This window comes from Piliocolobus tephrosceles, chromosome 19 (assembly GCF_002776525.5).
Source record: "Piliocolobus tephrosceles isolate RC106 chromosome 19, ASM277652v3, whole genome shotgun sequence".
Lineage (NCBI taxonomy): Eukaryota > Metazoa > Chordata > Mammalia > Primates > Cercopithecidae > Piliocolobus > Piliocolobus tephrosceles.
The window spans coordinates 7,715,520-7,737,257 of NC_045452.1; the positions used below are offsets into that span (position 1 = coordinate 7,715,520).

General features: G+C 45.6%; 1 protein-coding gene across 1 annotated transcript in view; it reads left to right on the plus strand.

The window, feature by feature from the left end:
* Window positions 1-21,738, plus strand: part of SEZ6L (seizure related 6 homolog like) — a 93,436-nt gene that overhangs the window by 35,246 nt on the left and 36,452 nt on the right. Inside the window, exons 9-10 of the mRNA XM_023190716.2 lie at window positions 13,582-13,778; window positions 20,895-21,089. Coding sequence (XP_023046484.1) covers window positions 13,582-13,778; window positions 20,895-21,089 — 392 coding nt within the window. The remainder of the gene's footprint in view (window positions 1-13,581; window positions 13,779-20,894; window positions 21,090-21,738) is intronic.

Sequence of the window (21,738 nt, forward strand, 5' to 3'; positions counted from 1 at the left end):
CACACACACCACACACCACGCACACCACATGACACTACACACACCACACATACCACACACACCACATGACACTACACACACCACATACACACCATACACACCACACACCACACACACTACATGACACTACACACATCGTACAAACACCACATACACAACACACACACACCCATGCACACACCACATGACACTACACACACCACACACACCCATGCACACACACACCACACACCACACCAGCACACACACACCGCACATGCCACATGACACTACACAGACACCACACACACCACACACACCATACATGCACCTCCCACACACACACCACATGACACTACACACACCACACACACCACATGACACTAAACACACACCACACACACACCACACATACCACATGACACATGACCCACACACCACCTGACACTCCACACACCACACACACCACGCCATACACCACACATACACATACTACCACATACACATCCGACCTCACCAGCTGATCACGCATCCCTTGAGGCGAGCTCTTGCACCCTGACTTAGACGTCCTGGAGTGTAGACAGCCCTGGGTTCCACTCCGTGTTTTATAAAACTGGGGAAGCTTACATCCAGAAAAAGGAAGCTTCATGGAAGGGCCACAGATGCCATCTGGGGTCACCCCAGGTCTGGAAAACTCAGGCCTCAGCAGCCTATTTCTAAAGCCTTGTATCCCCAGATCAACCCCTTCCTTGATATTGAATGGGGAAATGGGGAAAGTGTGCGGATCTAGCCTTCTCCACAGAGAGAAGCACGTAGTGGCTTGGTCATGACCATTGTTAATGGACTTTTTTGCAATTTGTGTATTCTGAGATTTGCATCTGGGGAAACTGAGACCCGGGCTGGGAAGCCTCTTGTCCAGTCACAGGTCAGAAAGACCCTTACTGAGATCTCGTCATGCCAGGATTTGTTGCCACCCCACCCTTGCCCCTCAGCAGGGTGCCTAGTTCCTTATAAATAGTTTTTGTAATAGAGGAAAAATACTCTCGTGGTGGAATTCCTGGCATTAATTGTCATTTATGGTTCTCAACAACATTACCCCCATTTTACAGGTGGGAACACTGAGCCTCAGAAAGGCTAATCTGCTTCCTCAAGGTCCCCCAGCTAGAATTTGAACCTGTTCTCTTAATGTTGCCTCCTGAGCTGGAGGTGAAACACCAGGGTAGTTAAGGACAGTCGTCTTTGTAGGCAAAGCATCTGGGGAGCTGTTGGGGTTTCCTGGTCATGGTTCTGGGTGTAAAACATTATCAGTGACCTTGCCAGAGCGTCGCCCACTGCCTTCAAAGATGGCTCAGTCCAGGGACGTGGAAATGAGAAACTGCTTGAGCTGCCTGTGGCGGCAGGCCCAGCGGGATGGCAGGCCGAGAACGGGAATCTCTTTCCTACTCTTTTTCTCTTTGAGAATAAGAGGGAAATTGAGAAAAGGGAGAAAGGAGGAGGAAATGGAGAAATGGAAGAAAAGAAGAAAGGCGATGGAGACTGGGAGCCTCTCTGAAGTCAGGGCTGGGTCTCATTCAGGCTGAAAACTCCAGGTCTGCGGCCGGCCCTCAGTCCCAGCTGCCCAGGGGAACCCCCTGGGGATGGGCGGTTTAAGCGACACTAATGCCCAGTCTCCACCCCCAGAGTTTCCGATGGCCTGATTTGTCTGGAGTGCAGCCTGGGATCAGGAGTTTTTAAATCTCCCCAGGGATTCTGATGTGCAGCCAGGACTGAGAACCATGGGGTAGTGCGTTCACAGCCTGGAGTGGACAAGCGTTTTGGTGAATATTTTTGGAGAGAAATGGGGAGGAAGAGAGGGTGGAAGGAAAGGAAGAAGGAAAGAACAAAGAAGAGATTAAGAAAACAGACCAGGCACAGTGGCTCAAGCCTGTAATCCCAGCATTTTGGGAGGCCAAGGCGGGTGGATCGTCTGAGGTCAAAAGTTCGAGACCATCCCGGCTAACACGGTGAAACCCTGTCTCTACTAAAAATACAAAAATTAGCCAGGTATGGTGGTAGGTGCCTGTACTCCCAGCTGCTCGGGAGGCTAAGGCTGGAAAATAGCTTGAACCTGGGAGGCGGAGGTTGCAGTGAGCCAAGATCAAGCCTTTGCACTCCAGCCTGGATGACAGAGTGAAACACTATCTTAAAAAAAAAAGAAAAAAGAAAAAAAAGAGAAGTCATCATTTTTGTGTGTTTTAAGGTGTCCTATTAGGGAGCCAAATATACTGGTTTTCTATGTCCTCCCTGGAGCTGACATGGTTTCTTGTCCTGTCTGCCATTTTATCAAATTAAATTGAAAGCAAATTTAATTGGGTTTCACTGGGTCAAAGGTCCCTAGGCAATTCTGTGGTGCTGAGAGGTGCCTGGCAAAGTTGTGCCGCATCTGAAAGGAGCACAGAGGCCTTAGGATCTGGGCCTTTGGGGCTCAATCTACTCCTCTGTAAAATGGGATTCATAACATTTTTTTCTCTGACCACCTGACTATGTGGGTGAGGGGATCAGATGAGAAGACAGATACAAAACAACTTTAAACATGTCCCTTCTAAGGCCTTCAAAAAAAAAAAAAACTACAAATATTTTATCAAAGTTTTAATGCATACAACTGAATTTACAGGTTTCGATTCTTGTTTTTCTTTCCTTTAGATCCTATGATTTATTTCATCAGTATCTCTACCGTTCCGTAAAGATCTTGCCTGAAGTGTAAGATAGTGTTTTCTTAGGAAAGTCATTTAATTCCCCTGAGCCCCAGTTTCCTCATCTGGAAAATGGACATAAATTCGCTGTCATTCCTTCATTTAGGTGACCTTTATTTCACCTGTGCCAAGTCCTGGATGGCCTCCAGGAATCGGGGTGAAGACATGTGACTTCAGGGAGCCGACACAGGCAGATGAAGGTTGCTGGTCTGTTGCTCAGGCTTTGTGTTCCAAAAATGTCTGTTTCGATTCTGACACTGCTATATAACCAGCTGCTTGAGCGTGAGCGTGTTTCCTCACCTCTGGGCACCTCAGTAGGCTTATCTGTGAAATGGGTGTGAATAGTCGTACTTACAGGGTTAGTCCGAGGATAAGATGAAACGGTGCATGTAAAGTGCTTTGAAAAGTACTTGAAAACCTTAGCTGATTATTACATAGCTGTAAATGCAGGGTGGACAGAGGGATCCTGGGGAATTAGCAAGGTGTTGTCTAGCAGAGAAGAGAGAAGAGGGCTTTTGAGGTAGAGAGACCAGCATGAGGTAAGACATGAAAGATGGAGGCTTTAAGGGTCTAGGGGCTGCAAGGGGCTTGGTGTACTGGGTGTTTGAGACAGCAAGAGATGGGCTGAGACCCAGATGTGAACTTCCTGGGAGGTCAGGCTGAGAAACTGCACTTGAGTCTGTGGGCTAATTTTTGCAGTTTCCACAGTCCAGTTCTATTACCAGCTACTTCTTTTAGTGTTACCGTTTTTGTTTTTCCGAAAATGCATGTAAATTGGCTTGCCTTTTTCACTTGGCTTACTCCAACCAAAATAATGTCCATGAAATTAGAAGTTTGATGTGCAAACCATATATTTACATATTTTTCTAATTCGCATTTAAAGAAATGCATAAACATCAGACATTCTAAAGTATGTTTGCCTACCTAAAATCGTCCTGTGAATGAGCCTCGAAAAAGCCTTTTAAAGGCAAGATTGCTAAGCCAAGGGTCAAACGTTTGTTTAGAAAGGAATAAGGAAAAGAAAGGTGGCTTGCTTATCATGCCTTTCTATGCCCTCTCTGGAATATTGACTCTAGCTCAATAGTTACCAACCTCACCTACCACCTACTCCCCATATCCAGGCTCCTGACTGGTTGGGGTAAAAAGGGCACCTCCGGGAAGTCAGCCCATTCCATGCTTAGGCATGCACTGCCCTCTGCAGGTGAGGAGAAGGATTACATTACCAGAGATGGGTTCGCTGGTCTGTGTCAGATTCTAATTTACGTTCTATCCTCAACTCTTCCACTCTCTAGACCCCAGTGAAAGCAAAGAGGGTCCCTTAGGCTGTTTTTATCCTTTTTGAAGAGGTACTACATTCATATGATTCAAAATTCAAAGGTACAAAAGGGTCTACTGTGAAAATTGAGTTTCCCATCCTTCCCCAGCAAACAGCCCCCTCCCTGGCTCTCCTCCCTAAATGCAATCACTTTCCTATGTATCTTTCCCCAGATCTTTCTAAATATTTCAAAAACCATAACAGAAACCTCTTATCTATCAAAATTAAGCCACCCAGACTAAGTAACTAGATTAACACTGATTTTATTGCAAACTCTGTTACACTTGATCAATAATAACCACGAATAAAACACAAAGAATATTTGTTACCAAGAAATGTAAAATGTTATGGAGACAAAATCTTTTCAAAACAAGAAGTCTGGGCTGGGCGCGGTGGCTCAAGCCTGTATGCCAGCACTTTGGGAGGCCAAGGCAGGCAGAGCACCTGAGGTCAGGAGTTTGAGACCAGCCCAGCCCAGCCAGTGAAACCCTGCCACCACTAAAAAGCACAAAAATTAGCCGGGCGTGGTGGCACGTGCCTGTAATCCCAGCTACTTGGGAGGCTGAGGCAGGAGAATCGCTTAAACCCAGAGGGTTGGGGTTGCAGTGAGCTAAGACCACACCACTGCACTCCAGCCTGGGCGACAGAGCAAGACTGTGTCTCAAAAAAATTTTTTAATTTAATTGAAAAAAAAAAGAAGTCTGTAATACAAAAATCACAGCTAGAAAGGAGGAATAGCTTCTAGTGTTCTATAACACTGTAGGGTGACGATAGTTAACAATAATTTGTTATATATTTTCAAATAGCTGGAAGAGATTTTCAATGTTCTCGACACAAAGAAATGATTGATGTCTAAGGTGATAGATATGCTAACTACCCTGAATTGATTAGTACACATTTTACTGTGTAACGAGATATCACTTTGCACCCAATAAACACGTACAATTATGTGTTAATTAAAAACTAGAAATAAATAAATTGGAAGCATTTTTTAAAAATGAAAAAAAAAATAGGAAGCTCATAGAGAGAAATATTACCTTAGTTGGGGAAAAAAGTTGGAAATCACAGGTTTAATCAAACCAACATTAGTAGTGATATCATAAGAACACAACAGACACACCAGGATTGGAAGCAGAAAGGGATGTTCTCATTCCACAGGTTTTTTTTGTTTTTTGTTTTTTTTTTTTGAGACAGAGTCTCACTCTGTTGCCCAGGCTGAAGTGCAGTGGCGTGATCTCAGCTCACTGCAACCTCCACATCCCAGGTTCAAGCAATTCTCCTACCTCAGCCTCCCAAGTAGCTGGGACTACAGCGAATGCCACCATGCCCAGCTTATTTTTGTACTTTTTGTAGAGATGGGGTTTCACCATATTGGCCAAGCTGGTCTTGAACTCCTGACCTCAGGTGACCCACCAACCTTGGCCTCCCAAAGTGCTGGGATTACAGGTGTGAGCCACTGCACCCGTTCCAGATTTTTTGTTTGTTTGTTTTGTTTTTCGTTTTTTTATTGTTGGTTTTTTCTTGTTTTTTTTTTTGTGTGTGTGTGTTGTGTTTTTTGTTTGTTTTGTTTTGTTTTGTTTTGAGACAGCATCTCACTGTGTCACCTATGCTGGAGTACAGTGGTGCAGTCAAAGCTCACTGCAGCCTCAACCACCAGTGCTCAAGTGATCTCCCCACCTCAGCCTCCTGAGTAGCTGGCACCACAGGCATATGCCACCATGCCTGGCTACTGTTTTTAATTTTTATAGAGATGGGGGTTTCACTATGTTGCCCAGGCCGATCTTGAACTCCTGAACTCAAGTGATCCTCCAGTCTTGGCCTCCCAAAGCGCTGGGATCACAAGCATGAACCACCATGCCCAGCTATAATGAAGATTTTTTGTGTGGTTTTTTAATTCATGTTTTCTGATACAAGACTCAGTCGGGGCACACTTCTTGAAAACGTATATATGTGGCTTTCAGGGGCTGTTGTATAAAATTGTGGTTCAGATCTCAAGCTGTGCCATCAACAGACCTAGGTTTGAACCCTGACATTCCTGGTTGAGCCTCAGTTTCCCTATCTGTATAAAGGAGCAAGTCCTACTTTGTGAGGTTGTTTGAATGCTTGATAGTTGGCGGATAGCACTGTTGTTATTCAAAAGCTAAATGTGGGTCCTGGGAAATGCTTTCTCAGCTATCCAATGGGACCGGTGTTTTCACTGCCCCCGGAAAGGGAGGAGTTAAAGGAAGCAGCCAGAAGTGGAAACACTAAATGGCATGTCCACAAATGGCTGCTCAGGACCTTGTAGGAGCTGCAGAATGTGACCAGAGCGGGGTCAGTGTGGGGAAGGAGAGGAAGTTAGACAAGCTGGACAAGCCAGTGGGTTGGCTTTGGAGTGGTCTCTCAGGCATGCAGGGTGTCAGGTGGCATCAGACTCGACTCTGGTGACCTGCATATCCAAGAAGGATGAAGGCATGGCCAACAAGGAGCCCTAGAGGCAGGCGGGGCAGAAATCGCTTGGGGCAGCCTCCCTCTGATATCAAAGTTTTCAACTTAACCCCTGGGGAGCAAGTGCTGAAAGCAGCCAGGGCACTGGCTGAGAGAAGTCCCCTTCCCAAGGTTGGAGCAGGGAAGAGTCCAGTCGGGGTTAGGGTCCTAGGTAAGGGTTGCGGTCAAAGCCACAGTCCACTCTGTGCAAGAGCTGAGCCCAAAACCTGGCCCTATGCCCTGAGCTGGCACTGGTTCACCAGAGACACACACTCAGCATGATGCCGAGTGCTAGGGCCTCGGGGAGCTCCTGATCTGCTGCAGACAAGCATCCCCAGACCAACGGAGCCCTGAGTGCTGACTGAACTCCATAAGGAGGGTGATCACGAGGGCTGCAGCCCAGACCAGGAGGGGATGCTGGGGGCTCTGTGCAATAGTGAATCATGGAAGGCTGAAACTAAGGGGCGGGTAGGAGTTTCCCAGGTGGAGAATTCAGGGCACAGGGAAGGGAATGTGGAAAGTCCCAGAGGTCGCCAAGAGCATCGTGCTTTGGAAAGACTGATTAGCCATGCAGTCTGGTTGGAGGTAAAATAATGGCTTGGAAGAGAGAGTCAGAAATAAGGCGGCAGGGATGGGGCAGGGAGTACTGCAAAAGATAGACCTACAGAGCCTTGAGACTAGGGTTAAAAGTTTGCACTCTGTCCTAAGATTTTTTTTTAGTTGAGGTGAAATTCATACAACATACAATTAGTCATTTTAACATATACAACATATGTATCTATGTGTGTGGTACATTTACAATGTTGTGCAACCAACACTTCTATCTAGCACCAAAACATTTCCATTACCCCAAAAACAAATTCCATGCCAATTAAGCAATTGTTCCGCATACTTCTCCTCACCCTCTAACCCTTGATAACCACCCATCTGCCTTCTCTGTGGATTTCCCTATTCTGGATATTCCTTATAAATTGAGTCATTCAACAGGTGGCTTTTCATGGCTGGCTTCTTTCTGTGCATGTCATGTTTCCGAGGTTCACCCGTGCTGCACGTGGGCCACTGCTGCATTCTTTTTTATGGCTGAATAATAACTCCACTTCACAAATAGACCGTAGTTTGCTCATTCATTCATCTGTTGAGGGAACAGATCTGATTTACCTTCTGGAAAGATTCATCTGGCTGCTAAGGGAAGGAGTATCAGGGCCAGGTGAGGATGAGGTCAGGAAACCACCGAGGTGCTGTCCAACGGCCCAAGAGAAAGGTGTTGATGGTCTGAGCATAGCATGCGACAGTGACCAAGAAGACAGAGGTGGACTGTAGAGGGGAGATGGGAGCTGAGGTCTTCCGCCAGGAGCTCATGCTTTGTGCCTGTGGAAAGCCTTTCACTCTGGCACCTGAGAGGGGCCGGAGTGGACAGGGTCTGGTCTTGGGAAGCTCTGTGGTCCTATGGGATTCTCCCGGAGGGGATTCTGCCACTCCCGATCACAGTCAGACCAAGCCTGCCTGCATCTCTCCATCTCCCCTTCATCCTGGAGTCAAACTGCCGTCCCGCTTTCCCAGCGCCTCCTTGGATCCTATCTAGCTGACATGTCAATTCAGACCTCAGCGGAAAACCACGCTCTGCCCCGTGGCTCTCCCCGCAGTGAACTCAACACGTTTTCATCTTGGTTGCTTACAATGGTCCGATTCCAGGGGCACTAAATGCACTTGGTAAATACATGGATGAGCAAGTGAAAATGTAGGCTTCTCTTTGCATTGAGGGGAAAAAACTAAATTGCCAGCCCCTGTGTACATAATTGGAACCAGTCTGTCAAAAAAGCAGATTCAGAAGAATGAGGCAGAGAGTAACTTGATTCTTTCTCCCAATGACCCTTCAGGCACATCCTATATTGTGTTTTTTCTTCTGGGTGAAAGCTGTGTTTTCATAGGTCTTCTGGTCACAATAAGTGCAGTCCAGTCTGAAAATCTTATAACCCTAAGTATCGTTCATTTTGAAACTTCATCCCTCCCTCCACAGTGCTCCTCTGGCTGGGAATTTTGCAGACAACAGGCATGGGAGGTAAGGGAACAGGAGACCCTAATTTGGCTACACTCTTATGTTACAGAATATATAGAATGCTGACTTTTTTGTCTTTTACAGGGTATTCAATGTGGGAAAGTCTCCTAAGCCCAGCTGCTCTTAACTTTCCCCTTTGCTGGAGTTCTATCACCCTTTCAGTAGGAAGCCATTTGTAAGGAGACCTATAGTGGGCTTCTGCCTGCAAAGTTCACAACTAGACCCGGAAAACATAGATCATATCCCTACTGTCATCAGCGATGGGATGCTCACTGTCAATACCTATTTTTATTCTCCTTGCTCTGCCCAGAGGCAGGCACGCAGCCCCAGTCTGATTTTATCATTTATCTTACTGAGCATCAAACCCAGCCACTGTTATCCAAGCCACAAAAGAAAGACACCTGCCAAGTCACGAAGAGTTCCCTTGAAGCCCTCCTCACTAGGCTTAACGTGAGGGTGATACACAGTCTACCCTTCCTCCTATGATGCCCCACAGTGACCGCTCCCCTCAAGACAGCAGGAAGTGCCAGCCTCCTCAATGGCCCAGTGCATTCTTCTCCTTCTCTTATATAAGCTAGAGGTGGGAAGAAGGGCTCAGACTGTAAGAGCTGCATCAATGGTAGTAGATGATGCCATTGGTACTCTGTCTAAACCATGCAATACTTGCCACCATGTGCCCATAATGACTTCCTACTGCAAGCCCCTGTCCACTTCTCCAGCCTTTCTCTGATGCCATGTGGCCACATGGGCAGGCCAGAAGTGTTAGGGACTCAACACATCCAGGAGCAGCCCTCAGTCAATAAAGGATGGGAACTGGAGGATAAATACCCCAGCTCCTTCTCCCAGTGGATGTGTTCTGCACCATCTCTAAATTTCCTGCAGGACTGAACCCAAAATGCACAGTGAAACCTGCTCATCAATGCACTCTTCATTGAGTCCTTCCCTTCATCTTGTCTCATTTGCCCACCAGTGCTGCCTGGGATGGCCTCCCAGATGAGCCAGACTTCAAAAGACATTCATATCTTTGCTTGATCTCTGCATCTGGAGAATCCAAATGCAATCAACAGCCAAGTATCTCTCTTTGGAAAGTGGGAATGCACTGCACCTATTGTCTTGTTCTTAGCTTAGGGAGACACTGCTAAAATTTCAGGACAACAGGGTAAATTGCATTTAATAGTTTGTTGCACACAGTTTACAATGTGCATTTATGTAAGTCATGGTTTCTCAAGTTTAGCCCTATTGACATTTTGGACTGGATACTTTTTTGGGGTGAGGGGCTGTCTTGTGCACTGTAGTATGTTTAACAGCATCCCTGGCCTCCACTCACCCATGGTACCCACCCAGTTAGGAAAAATATGTTTCCAGACATTGCCAAATGTCACCTGTGAGGAAAACTGCCCCTAGTTGAAAACCACTGACATAAATCATCTGATGTCATTTGGCAGAAACAGAAATCCAAAGAAGGATGATGGTGATGATGATGATGATGACAATAGTGATGATGGTGATGGTAATGATGATGATGCCAAAAATGAAAGTGGAATATAACAACATAACATTCAAATGACCTCACCGAGCTTGCTCAGATGCTAACGGTGAAGCTGGAATTTGAGTCCAGACCTTCTGCCTGCCTCACCTCATCCCAAGAGCTCATGACATAGACGAGGAATATTAAGGCTGATTCACAGATAAGAAATTTCAGAAAAAACACATACCTTCCATGACAGTGACAAAGCTGAGAATTAAGCCAAAGCTTTCTGATTTCCAAGCCGGTGTGCTTTTCCCAGCACATCGTTCCATCCTGTTTTATGGAGAACAAAGAATTGCCGTATGGTTTTAAAATGAAAGCTATCTACACCCTTGAAGATGCTGTTACTGCATTTTGTCATTGAAGTGAAAGAATAAAGCCAAGATGCGCATTGTCTGTAAACTACTGTTACCAGCAGATCAGCTGTGAAGTCGGCTTAAGGAATATATCTGCCATCTACCATGTTTCACACTAGTCTAATCCAGCACTTTCATGAACAATCGATGTTTTCATGGTACTTAGAGCTAAAGAGGTCCTTCCCTACCATAGGTCCAAAGCTGACATCAGTCTCACTATTTTTGCTGTCAAGTAGACTCTCTGGCAGGCTCTTTCATACCTTAGCATTTATTGAGCACCTACTGTGTGCAAGAAAAAAGTGGCAACTCCAGAATTTCAGTATGGCAAAGGTTTAGGGGCTTCAATCTAGTTAAAAACTGTTGGGGTAGGAGGAGTCTGGGGGTTTTGTCTGGAAGACATGTGTGCAAAGCAAGCAGATAGCTTTTATTTGAAGAAGATGTTTTGGGAGTAGCATAGGGGAAACTGATGAAAATTATGGGGCAATCAAAATCTCCCTAAGCCACCCCTTGGAGCAATTTTACATGAGGAACTATGAGAGGTATGGTGGAAGGTATTAGGGTGAATAAAATACAATCCCTGTCTCCCGGAAGCAAACTTTCAATACCTTTCTTTGTGTTTCTGTTGTTTCGTTCGGACCACCTGAAACACCAACATGGGTAGTTGCCATCTCGCCTCCCTACTCCCAGACTAGCAGCAGACACCACCGTTGGTCATTGGATGAAGCTATCAGCAGGGAGGGCCGCTGTCAGTCTGCATCAGTTTCAGGAACTCTGCTCAGGGCTGTTTCCTGGAACACCTCTCCTCTGGCACTGAATTGCTCAGTCATGCAGTTCCTGTATAAAACCCTTCAGTGTCTCCCCATCTCCTGCAAGATGATGTCCAAATGTCGAAGCTTGGCAATTTAAGCCCTTCCTGGTCTAATCTGCAGAACTCTGCAGGCTTCTATGCCTATCCCCATACCCCAGGCACACTGACCACTGGGCAAATTCCTTCAGGAACCCTGGCCTTACTCCTTTCTTCCCTCTGCCTTCTCCCTACCATTTATTGTTTTGTTTTGTTTTTTGTTTTGTTCTGTTTTGTGAGATGGGTTCTCGCTCTGTTGCCCAGGCTGGAATACAATAGCACAATCATAGCTCACCGTAGCCTCAAACTTCTGGGCTCAAGCAGTCCTCCTGCCTCAGCCTCCTGAGAAACTAGGACTACAGAGGTGCACCACCACACCAGAATTTTTTTTTTTTTTTTTTGAGACGGGGTCTCGCTTCTCTGCCCAGGCTGGAGTGCAGTGGCACAATCTCAGCTCACTGCAACCTCCACCTCCTGGGTTCAAGTGATTCTCCTGCCTCAGCCTCCCGAATAGCTGGGACTACAGGCATCTGCCACCACACCTGGCTAATTTTTTTTTTTTTTTTTTTTTTTTGTATTTTTAGTAAAGATGGGGTTTCACCATGTTGGCCAGGCTGGTTTTGATCTCTTGTCCTCGTGATCTGCCTGCCTTGGCCTCCCAAAATGCTGGGATTATAGGCATGAGCTACCATGCACGGACTTCCTTTTCTTTTTCTTTTTTTTTTTTTTTTTTTTCATTTTTTTTGTAGAGACAGGGTCTCTCTTTGTTGCCCAGAATGGTCTTCAACTCCTGGCCTCAAACAATCCTCCAACCTCAGCCTCCAAAAGTGCTGGGATTACAGGTGTAAGCCACTGCACCTGGACTCCCTACTCTCTGTTTATCTGCCTCGGGGTCTCCTACTCCTTCTTGAGGCTTCAGAGCAAGAAACATCACCTCCTCCAGGAAGGCTTCCAGGAAGCCCCCAATCTGAGTTTGTCCTTATTTTCTCTGTCCTTACTTTGATTATAACTCCTGCCACAATCCCTGGCTTACAAATCTAAATAGATCACTATTCTGTGACTCTTCTGAGCACAGCACGGTGCCTGGCTCATAGTAAATGCTCAAAAAAAAAAAAAAATTAAGGAGAAGGAGAGAAGGAGACAAGAAAAGGAGAAAGACATGAGAGAGAGAGAGAAGATAGAGAGAGGGAAATAAGAAAAAAGGAAAGAAAGAAGTATGAGTTTATATCTGTCCATGATGGATGAAACCAAAGTTGAATTATCTGGCATTCTTTCAATTAGAGATCAATTGTATCTAGCATGTCTAAGATGGTGCATGTTTCTGTGGTATATTGAAGTGATTTCTGGATTATTAACTGTCCATTGTGGTTTAATTATTTAGTGTCAAGGTACTTTCTTGCATTGGAGTCTTTGAAAATGTGTCATCCTTTAACGGCATGAATGGTGACAGGTTTGAGTACGTCTCATAAATACGGTGCCACCATCCCACCTCTGCCCTACCCCTTAAACATAATGGATAACTCAGTTGACTTTGAGGAATTTGTCCCGTGATAAATGGAAAGATCATTTCAACTTATATAAAAATGCAAGTTGTAATTAGCAAGCTGTCAGCATGTTCTGCATTGAAGAAGAATGAAAGATGCATGTCATAGCCCCAGCCTGTAGCCTCGTGCCTAACACAGAGTTGTCACCTAAGAAATGGTTGCCGATAATGGGAGTTTTGAAAGTGATTCTTCTTACAATCCAGCATTTGACTTTGCAATGAGTCCCATGCAGGCAAGACCATTGCATCGATGTGTCTTCAAAAACCCAATTGACGGCCGGACACGGTGGCTCACACCTGTAATCCTAGCACTTTGGGAGGCCAAGGTGGGCAGATTGCCTGAGCTCAGGAGTTTGAGATCAGCCTGGGCAACATGGTGAAACACCATCTCTACAAAATACAAAAACAATTAGCCAGACATAGCGGCATGCATCTGTAGTCCCAGCTACTCAGGAGGCTGAGACAGGAGAATTGCTTGAACCCGGGAGGCGGAGGTTGCAGTGAGCTGAGACTGTGCCACCGCACTCTATCTAGCCTGGGTGACAGAGTGAGACTCTGTATCAAAAAAAAAGACTTCCAAATCTCTGTGTCACATTTGCAGTCTATGCCAATCTTACCCTCAGCCTGGGGGTAAGACAACTAGTCTGGGGCCTGACACATACACACTTAAGAAATTGTGTATTGCCTGAAAAAGCTAATCAAGGGCTTATTGAATTCCCATACTCTGTTTCACATGACTCTCCCTCTTCTCTATCCTCCAAGCCTGAATCTGAGCAACAGTGACATCTTGACCATCTACGATGGCGACGAGGTCATGCCCCACATCTTGGGGCAGTACCTTGGGAACAGTGGCCCCCAGAAGCTGTACTCCTCCACGCCAGACTTAACCATCCAGTTCCATTCAGACCCTGCTGGCCTCATCTTTGGAAAGGGCCAGGGATTCATCATGAACTACATAGGTAGGTGTCTCATCTGGTCAATTTATTTTTTCTTTGTGTTTAGATGCAGGTTAAGGTGGTTTCCTCTAGGTTATTTGGCAATTTTGTACTACACTGATTTTTCATTGTATTGGCACAGTCATGTTTAAGAGCCTGGGCTCTATAGTCATGAGGACCAGGGTTTGAGCCCCAGCATGGTCATCGAGGTCTGTGTGGCTTTGGGAAAGTTGCTGACCCTCTCTGAGCCTTCTTTTTGTCATCTGTAAGATGGGAATAGTGATTAAGATGGGAATAGTGATACCTATTCCACAAGGTTGATATCAGGATTTAGTAAACAGTGCCTCATAACTTATGTTTCACGTGTGGTCAGCTGAGATCCTGTTGTCCTCATGTTTCATTTGTGGTCAGCTGAGATCTTATATCAGCATACTTCCTAATTTCTTCCCAATTTGTGCAACTTCTCAAACGTTGTCTTCACCTTCTTGCCTGACCTGAAGCTCAGCTCTCCTCTAAGCCCTCTTCTTTTCCTGTAGCCTCGTTGAACAAGGACAGTCTTCCTCTCCCACTTCCTGTACTCTAGGAGCTACAGATGCAAGAGATGTCTTTCCTGATCCTCAATGTGGCCTCCAAACCATGTCTCTCTTGCTCATCCTAAAACAAACAAATAAACAAATCAAAAAAAAAAAAAAAACCTTCTACCAAATTCAAGCTAAGCTCACACACTCCCATAACCCCTCCTGTGCTTTCATCCAATCACACTCTTCCCTTCTCATTTCCCACCCTGTAACTCTCCTTCATTCATTATTGGCTCTATCACCCACTCCTGTTCAACCTTTAAACACCAGAGGGTCCCAGGCTCCATCCTGGACTGTATCTTCTTTTCCAGCTAGACTCAGTCCCTCCATGCCCTCATCTGGTCCCATGGATTTAAACAGTACCAATATCCATTGACCGGTTCGTACTTACAACCTTGACCTTAAACTCCAAATCCATCTGTCCAACTCCCTGCCAACTCCTCCCTTGCCTCCGTCCAGTAGACATGTCAGATTTAACATGGCAAAACAGAATGATTTCTTCTCCTACCCACCACCACCACTACTCAACTGCATCCCCTGCTGTCTGCCAATCCTAGGAAATGAGACCACAACTCTCCTGGTTTCTCAGGCTGCTTCCTCCTTCCTTGCCCCCATATCCAATCCATCCTCTCAACTCCACTGTTACAATAGGTCTCAAATCCAAGCATGTGTCCCCATCTTTCTATGATCACCATTGTAGTCCGAACTACCAACATTCCCAGATGTCAGAGGACTGGGACACCACGAAGTCCCACTCATCCCAGCCCCAGAAGAGACTTGCACTAACAGACGAACTGGTCTGGCCCTGTTGTGTCCCAGCAGAAGAAACCCTGGGCAAGTAAGGATGAAGGGTTTCTCATCAGGGGCAGAGCTGAGCTCCCATCCACGCTTCGTCATTCCCAGCTCCAAAGCTTCCTTCACCCCCAACATTTTGGGCAGCAGCAGAGAACCTGGGAGACACAGAGAGTAATTAAGACCTAACATCCTTTGACATCCAGAAGAATGGGTGGGTGGTTGCACCCCAAGAATTTCAATGGGCAGGATCCGGCCAGTGATTAGGAAACGTGCTTGCACTTCCCAGGAATTAGATTGGCATCTTGATTTCCAGGATGGAGCAGAGAAAAGGAGAATTCATCCTACCCAGCCCTCTGCCACCACCACTACCACCAAAGACCCTGTGGTTGGAGCAAGATTCCATGTCTTTGGTTCTTTCTCCCCCTTCACTTAAAGAATTGTCCATCTCGGCCGGGCGCGGTGGCTTGCGCCTGTAATCCCAGCACTTTGGGAGGCTGAGGCGGGTGAATCACAAGGTCGGAAGATTGAGACCATCCTGGCTAACGCGGTGAAACCCTGTCTCTACTAAAAAATATATATATATATATTAGCTGGGCGTGGTGGCGATTGCCTGTAGTCCCAGCTACTCAGGAGGCTGAGGCAGGAGAATGGTGTGAACCTGGGAGGCAGAGGTTGCAGTGCGCCGAGATTGTGCCACTGCACTCCTGCCTGGGCAATAGAGCGAGACTCTGTCTCAAAAAAAAAAAAAAAAAGAAAAAAGAAAAGAAAAGGACAGAAAAGAAAAAAAAAAAAGAATTGTCCGTCTCTAACTAGGTTGGTGCAGAAGTGATTACGGTTTTTGGAGTTTAATTTGCAAAAACTGCAATTACTTCTGCTCCAACCTAATAATATGAATTGTCCTCTCTGTACCAGCACTTGCACCTAAAAAACAAGCTACCCCCTTGACCATGGGCTGTCTCAAGAAGCCTCATGCATGCCAAAGTACATTCCTTGCGTTTTTATTTCCATATGGTGAACATTTTTCATCCCTGCCTGCTACATGTCCTCCTCTCAGAGAGGCTAACACGAGTATTGATCTTCTTTTTAATGTTTCCCAGGGGCCTTTTTACCTTTGATTGTGCTGCTAAATATTTTCAGAATGTTATTGCTACAATTTCTTGTGGATTCCCTGATCTTTTCTGGGCAGTGCCCTGGGCTTCAGGGGATAACTCATGTTGGCGGTCCAGACAATGTACCCTCCAGACTCAGCTGCCTTTGGAGGAAGTCTCTGGTCTCCTGGCTCCTGTCTCTCTCCTTAGACATCCTCTCCCTCTCCACTGAAAGATGAGGTCATGGTTTTGCTCATTTATCTCCCCTAGTGCCCAAGTCAGTATTCCAAGCCTGCATTCAGCTTGATGCCAAAAAAAAAAAAAAAAAAAAAAAAAAATTCTGACTCTGACTCTATCCAAGGCTGGTCAAGGTTAACCAGAAAGTCTGGCCAGTGTTCACTTTCTTGAAGAAGAAGTGTTCTTGTTAATTGAAGTTGAAACTTTTTGTGATATCTTCAAATGCATTATCTCTATTTTCCAGAGGATTTGGTTCATAAAAAAAATCCCTTGACACCTCCTATGTGGTAGGCTCTGCATACCAGGATATAGAGATGAATAGAATATTCTCCCTGCCCTTAAGGCATTAGTGGAAACAAGAAAGGCAGTCCCATTAATAGACAATATCAGGATCACAAGCTGATGCTGGGGAAGAGGCAGGCAAAGGATTGCAGAGAATGTTTTTCGAGGATACACAGCTTGGCTAGTTTGGGTAACAAAAAAAGAGAGAACAGCTCTTGATTGTTATTCCTGTTAAAGAGACACACAGTTAATTTTACAAGAATGGCAAATAGACCGTTCTAGCTAATTGTGATGCCACTCAGTTGCTTACTACTTATGTTGAAGACCATGTTGAAAGAACTCCAAGGAGGTCATGCCTAAAGTCTATGGCAAAGAGTGTCATGATTGATTAGTGATGCCTGCCATGGGCATGAGAAGGGTATTTGCCATTCTGGATCTAGATTTTACCATACACAGATGTAACTCCCATTCAATGGATGCATCAGATGGTAGGATCAGGGGTTCCTGTGGTCATGAGAGAATTCTGAAGCTCCTATATTGACCTAAATGCCTAAGCCCAGCTCTGGAAGGTGGCCAAAGTTTATCTGCTATGATTGCAATTAGAGCCTTCCACAGGAAGACTCTGGGCCTATGTGGTTCTGGAATGTGAATTCTACCTCCCAGAATTCACCTTTGAACAGAGAGATGCAAAGACCCATTCACTGTTTCCTGTTCTTTGCCCACTGTCTATGGCCAAATGCATGGGATGGAAGGGATTAAGAAACAGAGGTGAGTAAGCAGTGCTTTTTGAGAAGACTTTGGTTATTTGTTGCACGTTTATTCCTCTAAGTCTAGGATAATAACTAAGCTCCATATTGTAAGTCAACTCCAATCAAATGACAGTGGCTCCCTGGAGTGCTGTTTTGAGGATTGGGAGGTTTCCGCTTGATTCAAACAAACAGAGGGCTGTTCTTGATTAGTGATGTTTGCCATGAGCATGAAATGGTAGATGGTGGTGTGTATTCAGTGCATTTGTGCATTTCTTTTGCACAGAAATTGAACCTTGGTGCTAATCTTGACCATGAGACTGAAACCATGACGTCAGATCCCTGTATTTCTAGTGTCTAATAAGATGCTCGTAATATCTCAGTCAAACAAACAAATGAATCCATCTAACTCACCTTAGTGTTCACACAACATCATCATATCCTGCATGTTACTTAACTTTCACATTGCCCTTTGGAATAGGCAATGCAATAATTATTGACTCCACTCTGCAGATGAGAACAATGAGGCTTAGAGCAGTTAATGGGCATGACTGGAGTCACACCGTTTCTTTGAAAAAGAAAGAAGACTAGAAAAGAAGTCTTCTAACTCCTAGGGCAGTTTTCTAATTCCTACTAAAGTTAACAAAGGCCCATGGGAACAGACCATTCCAGAACCTCCACTTAGGGTGTTTGGTAAAAAAATGCATGTTCCTGAACCAGTGTCTCTGGGGTACAGGCCCTGGAATCCGAAGAACAGGAAGGTTATAGGTCAGTTTTCTAATTCTTAGCAAAGTTAACAAGGGCCCATGGGGATGGACCATTCTAGAAACCTCTACTTAGGGTGCTTGGTAAAAATGCATGTTTCTGAATCAGGATCCCTGGGGTACAGGCCCCGGGATCTGAAGAACAGGAAGGTTGAGTGACTTAGCCAAGGCCACCCAGTTAGTAAACCGTGGGGACAAGATTTAAGCCAAGCTTCTTCTACATTGTGGCAGCAACTGAGAAATTACAAATGCAGTGGGTGCCACCAAGGAGACAGGAGGTCCCACGGGAGCGTGAAGCCATGGTGGCCCATATTGAAAAGTCAGACAAGCAAGCCTTTCTCTGTCTCAAAGCATTTGGCTCAAGGCAGACCACATTTCTGGTGTCTGCTCCCATTTCTCCCCTTTCATCCACAGTCTGAGCATCTGCAGCTGTGTCCCAAATCCAGGGCTTGGCTGATTTTTCAGAGGCCTAAAAATAGAGGCTCCTGTCCCCCCACCAAGCAATTCTCGAAGCTATTTTCTTACCCTTCTTCTTGCAGACACCCATGAGATCTCCTTTCCCCAAATAAAATCATGATGAAATCCCGGGAAAAGCCATTGCTTGGTTCTCAGAATGACTTTCCTGCAGACGGCGGAGGTGCTCTGCGTTCCCCAGAAGCACATAAGAACTGCAAATTAATTATACAACATAATTAGCTCGCTCCTCCAAATCTGTGCAGTGGGCACTTTGAAGCAAGAATAGTAATAGTTTGCCATGCATTGCTACCTTAGTAACAAGAGTTTGTAGGAGAAAAACAGAACAATTACAGAGAAAGACACAGTAATAAGCTGCGGGTAGCATTTTCTGGAGTATGCTTCATGTTCGCTAATGATACACAATTGGATTTGAAGAATATACCAACAGTTTATTCTTATTTATTTTTGTTCAAATTGTTTTTTTGTTTTGTTTTGTTTTTTTGTTTTTTTTTTTTTGTTTTTTTTTCTTTTCTTTTGAGGCAGGGTCTCACTCTGTCACCCAGCCTGGAGTGCAGTGATGCCTTCATGGCTCACTGCAGTCTCAAACTCCTGGATTCAAGCAATCCTCCCACCTCAGCCTCCTGAGTAGCTGGGACTACAGACACTTGCCATCATACCTGGCTCATTTTTCAGTTTTGTTATTGTTTTTGTAGAAATGAAGGGGTCTCCCTATATTGTCCAAACTGATCTCAAACTCCTGGGCTCAAGCAATCCTCCTGCCTTGGCTTCCCAAAGTGCTGAGATTACAGGCAGGAGCCACTGTGCCCAGCTTGTTTTTATTTTGATAGCTAATTATTTCCCTTAATGAATATTAAAAATACATATATTACTTATTCACCAAACTCATGGATTTACAGGTATTCTTAGGATGAAGCTGAACATATTAATCACCTATTGCTGTGTCATAGATTATACCCCAAATTAGCAGTAAACATTTATCATCTTGCAGTTTCTCTGGGTTAGAAATTCAGGAGCAGCATGAGTTGGATGGCTCTGGCCTGCGGTCTCCCATGAGGCTCCAGTCAAGATGCCAGCCAGAGCTGCAGTCATCTGAAGTCTTGATGAGCACTGGATGATGAACTTCCAAATGGCTCACACATTTGGCTGGCACGTCAATGCCAACTGTTGACAGAAGGCCTCAGTTTCTCTTCCCATGGGTCTCTCTGGAGAGCTGCTTGAGCATCCTCACAATATGGCAGCTGCTTCTGCTGAAACGAGTGATTCAACAGAGAGCAAGGAGAGAACCTCAATGTGGTTATGACCTAAGCTCGGAAGCCACCCAGGGCCACTTTTCCAATCTCCTATTCAGTGTTGGTGAGGACCACACAAGAGTGTAAATTCTGCCGGGTACAGTGGCTCATGCCTGTAATCCCAACATTTTGGGAGGCCCAGGCAGTAGGATTGCTTGACCCCAAGGCTTCAAGACAAGCCCAGACAACATAGCAAGACCTCATCTCTACAGAAAAATTTTAAAAACTTAGCCAGGCCATGATGGTACATGACTGTCATCCCAGCTACTTAGGAGGCTGAGGTGGGAGGATCACTTCAGCCCGGGAGTTTGAGGCTGTGGAGAGCTATGATCACACCCTTGCACTCTAGCCTGAGCAACAGAGACCCTGCCTGTAAAAATAACGATGATGACAATAATAATAATCATCATCATCATCATAATAATAATAAATGAAAAACAAAAATAAAAAAATGTTTAAAGAGTGTAAACCCTCGGAGGCGAGAGTCATCCAGTGACATCCGGTAAGCAGCGGCCACAGTGAGGCAGATGTCGTTATAATTACTCCCTCATGAAAGGTCAAGGAACCTGAGCTGCAGAGTCAAAAAGTGATTGTCTCCCCGTCACACCGTTAGTAAGTGGCAGAGCTAGGATTCTGTCTGACTCGAAATCCTAAACTGGTTTTATCAAACCAAGACAATGTTCAGTGAGTTCAGTGGCCCACAGAGAGAGGTAACCAGAAAGCCTCACTATCGACGAGCTCTTGCCAGTTAAGCAATTTTGGAAGCACGTTGGTCATGTCTAGAGGCTTTTTTTTCTCTTCGCTCATCCCTCGAGCCTTCACAAAAGGAGGCCCCAACAATAAGCCCGCTTCCCCCATCTAAGGCTGACGTTTCTCTTTCAAAGAGGTGTCAAGGAATGACTCCTGCTCGGATTTACCCGAGATCCAGAATGGCTGGAAAACCACTTCTCACACGGAGCTGGTGCGGGGAGCCAGAATCACCTACCAGTGTGACCCCGGCTACGACATCGTGGGCAGTGACACCCTCACCTGCCAGTGGGACCTCAGCTGGAGCAGCGACCCCCCATTTTGTGAGAAAAGTAAGAGTGGTCTTGTTTCCTTCCCCCAGGTCCCTGGGTGGCAAATCCCTTCCAGGGATCTTTTTTGGGTGGGTGCAGTGGAGCTGTTTAATGTAGAATCTGGACTCCCCCTACCCCACCAGTTCACGGGCATTGCTCACAAATGTCATTTTATAGCCCTCAGTGTCTGATCACAGACTCAGGTGCCTTCAGAAACCCGGCCCATAATGTAAACAAGTGAGATAAGCTGGGTGTGAGACATTAGGGAGTGGTGTGAACTCCAGTGAAGGGGAGTGTATGTAGCCTGGTGAAAAAGAACATTTGGCTGGGTGTAGTGGCTCGTGCCTGTAATCCTAGTGCTTTGGGAGGCTGAGGTGGGAGGATCATTTGAGCCCATGAGTTTGATAGCAGCCTGGGCAATACAGTGAGACACCATCTCTAAAAAATAATAATAAACATAAAAATTAGCTGGGTGTGGTGGGACATACCTGTAGTCCTAGCTACTCAGGAGGCTGAGACAGGAGGATTGCTGGAGCCCAGGAGTTTGAGCTGTGATTATGCCTCTGCCCTTTAGCCTGGGTGACAGAGCAAAACCCTGTTGAGAGGGGTGGCAGGGAGAGAGAGAGAGAGAGAGAGAGAGAGAGAGAGAGAGAGAGAGAGAGAGAGAGAG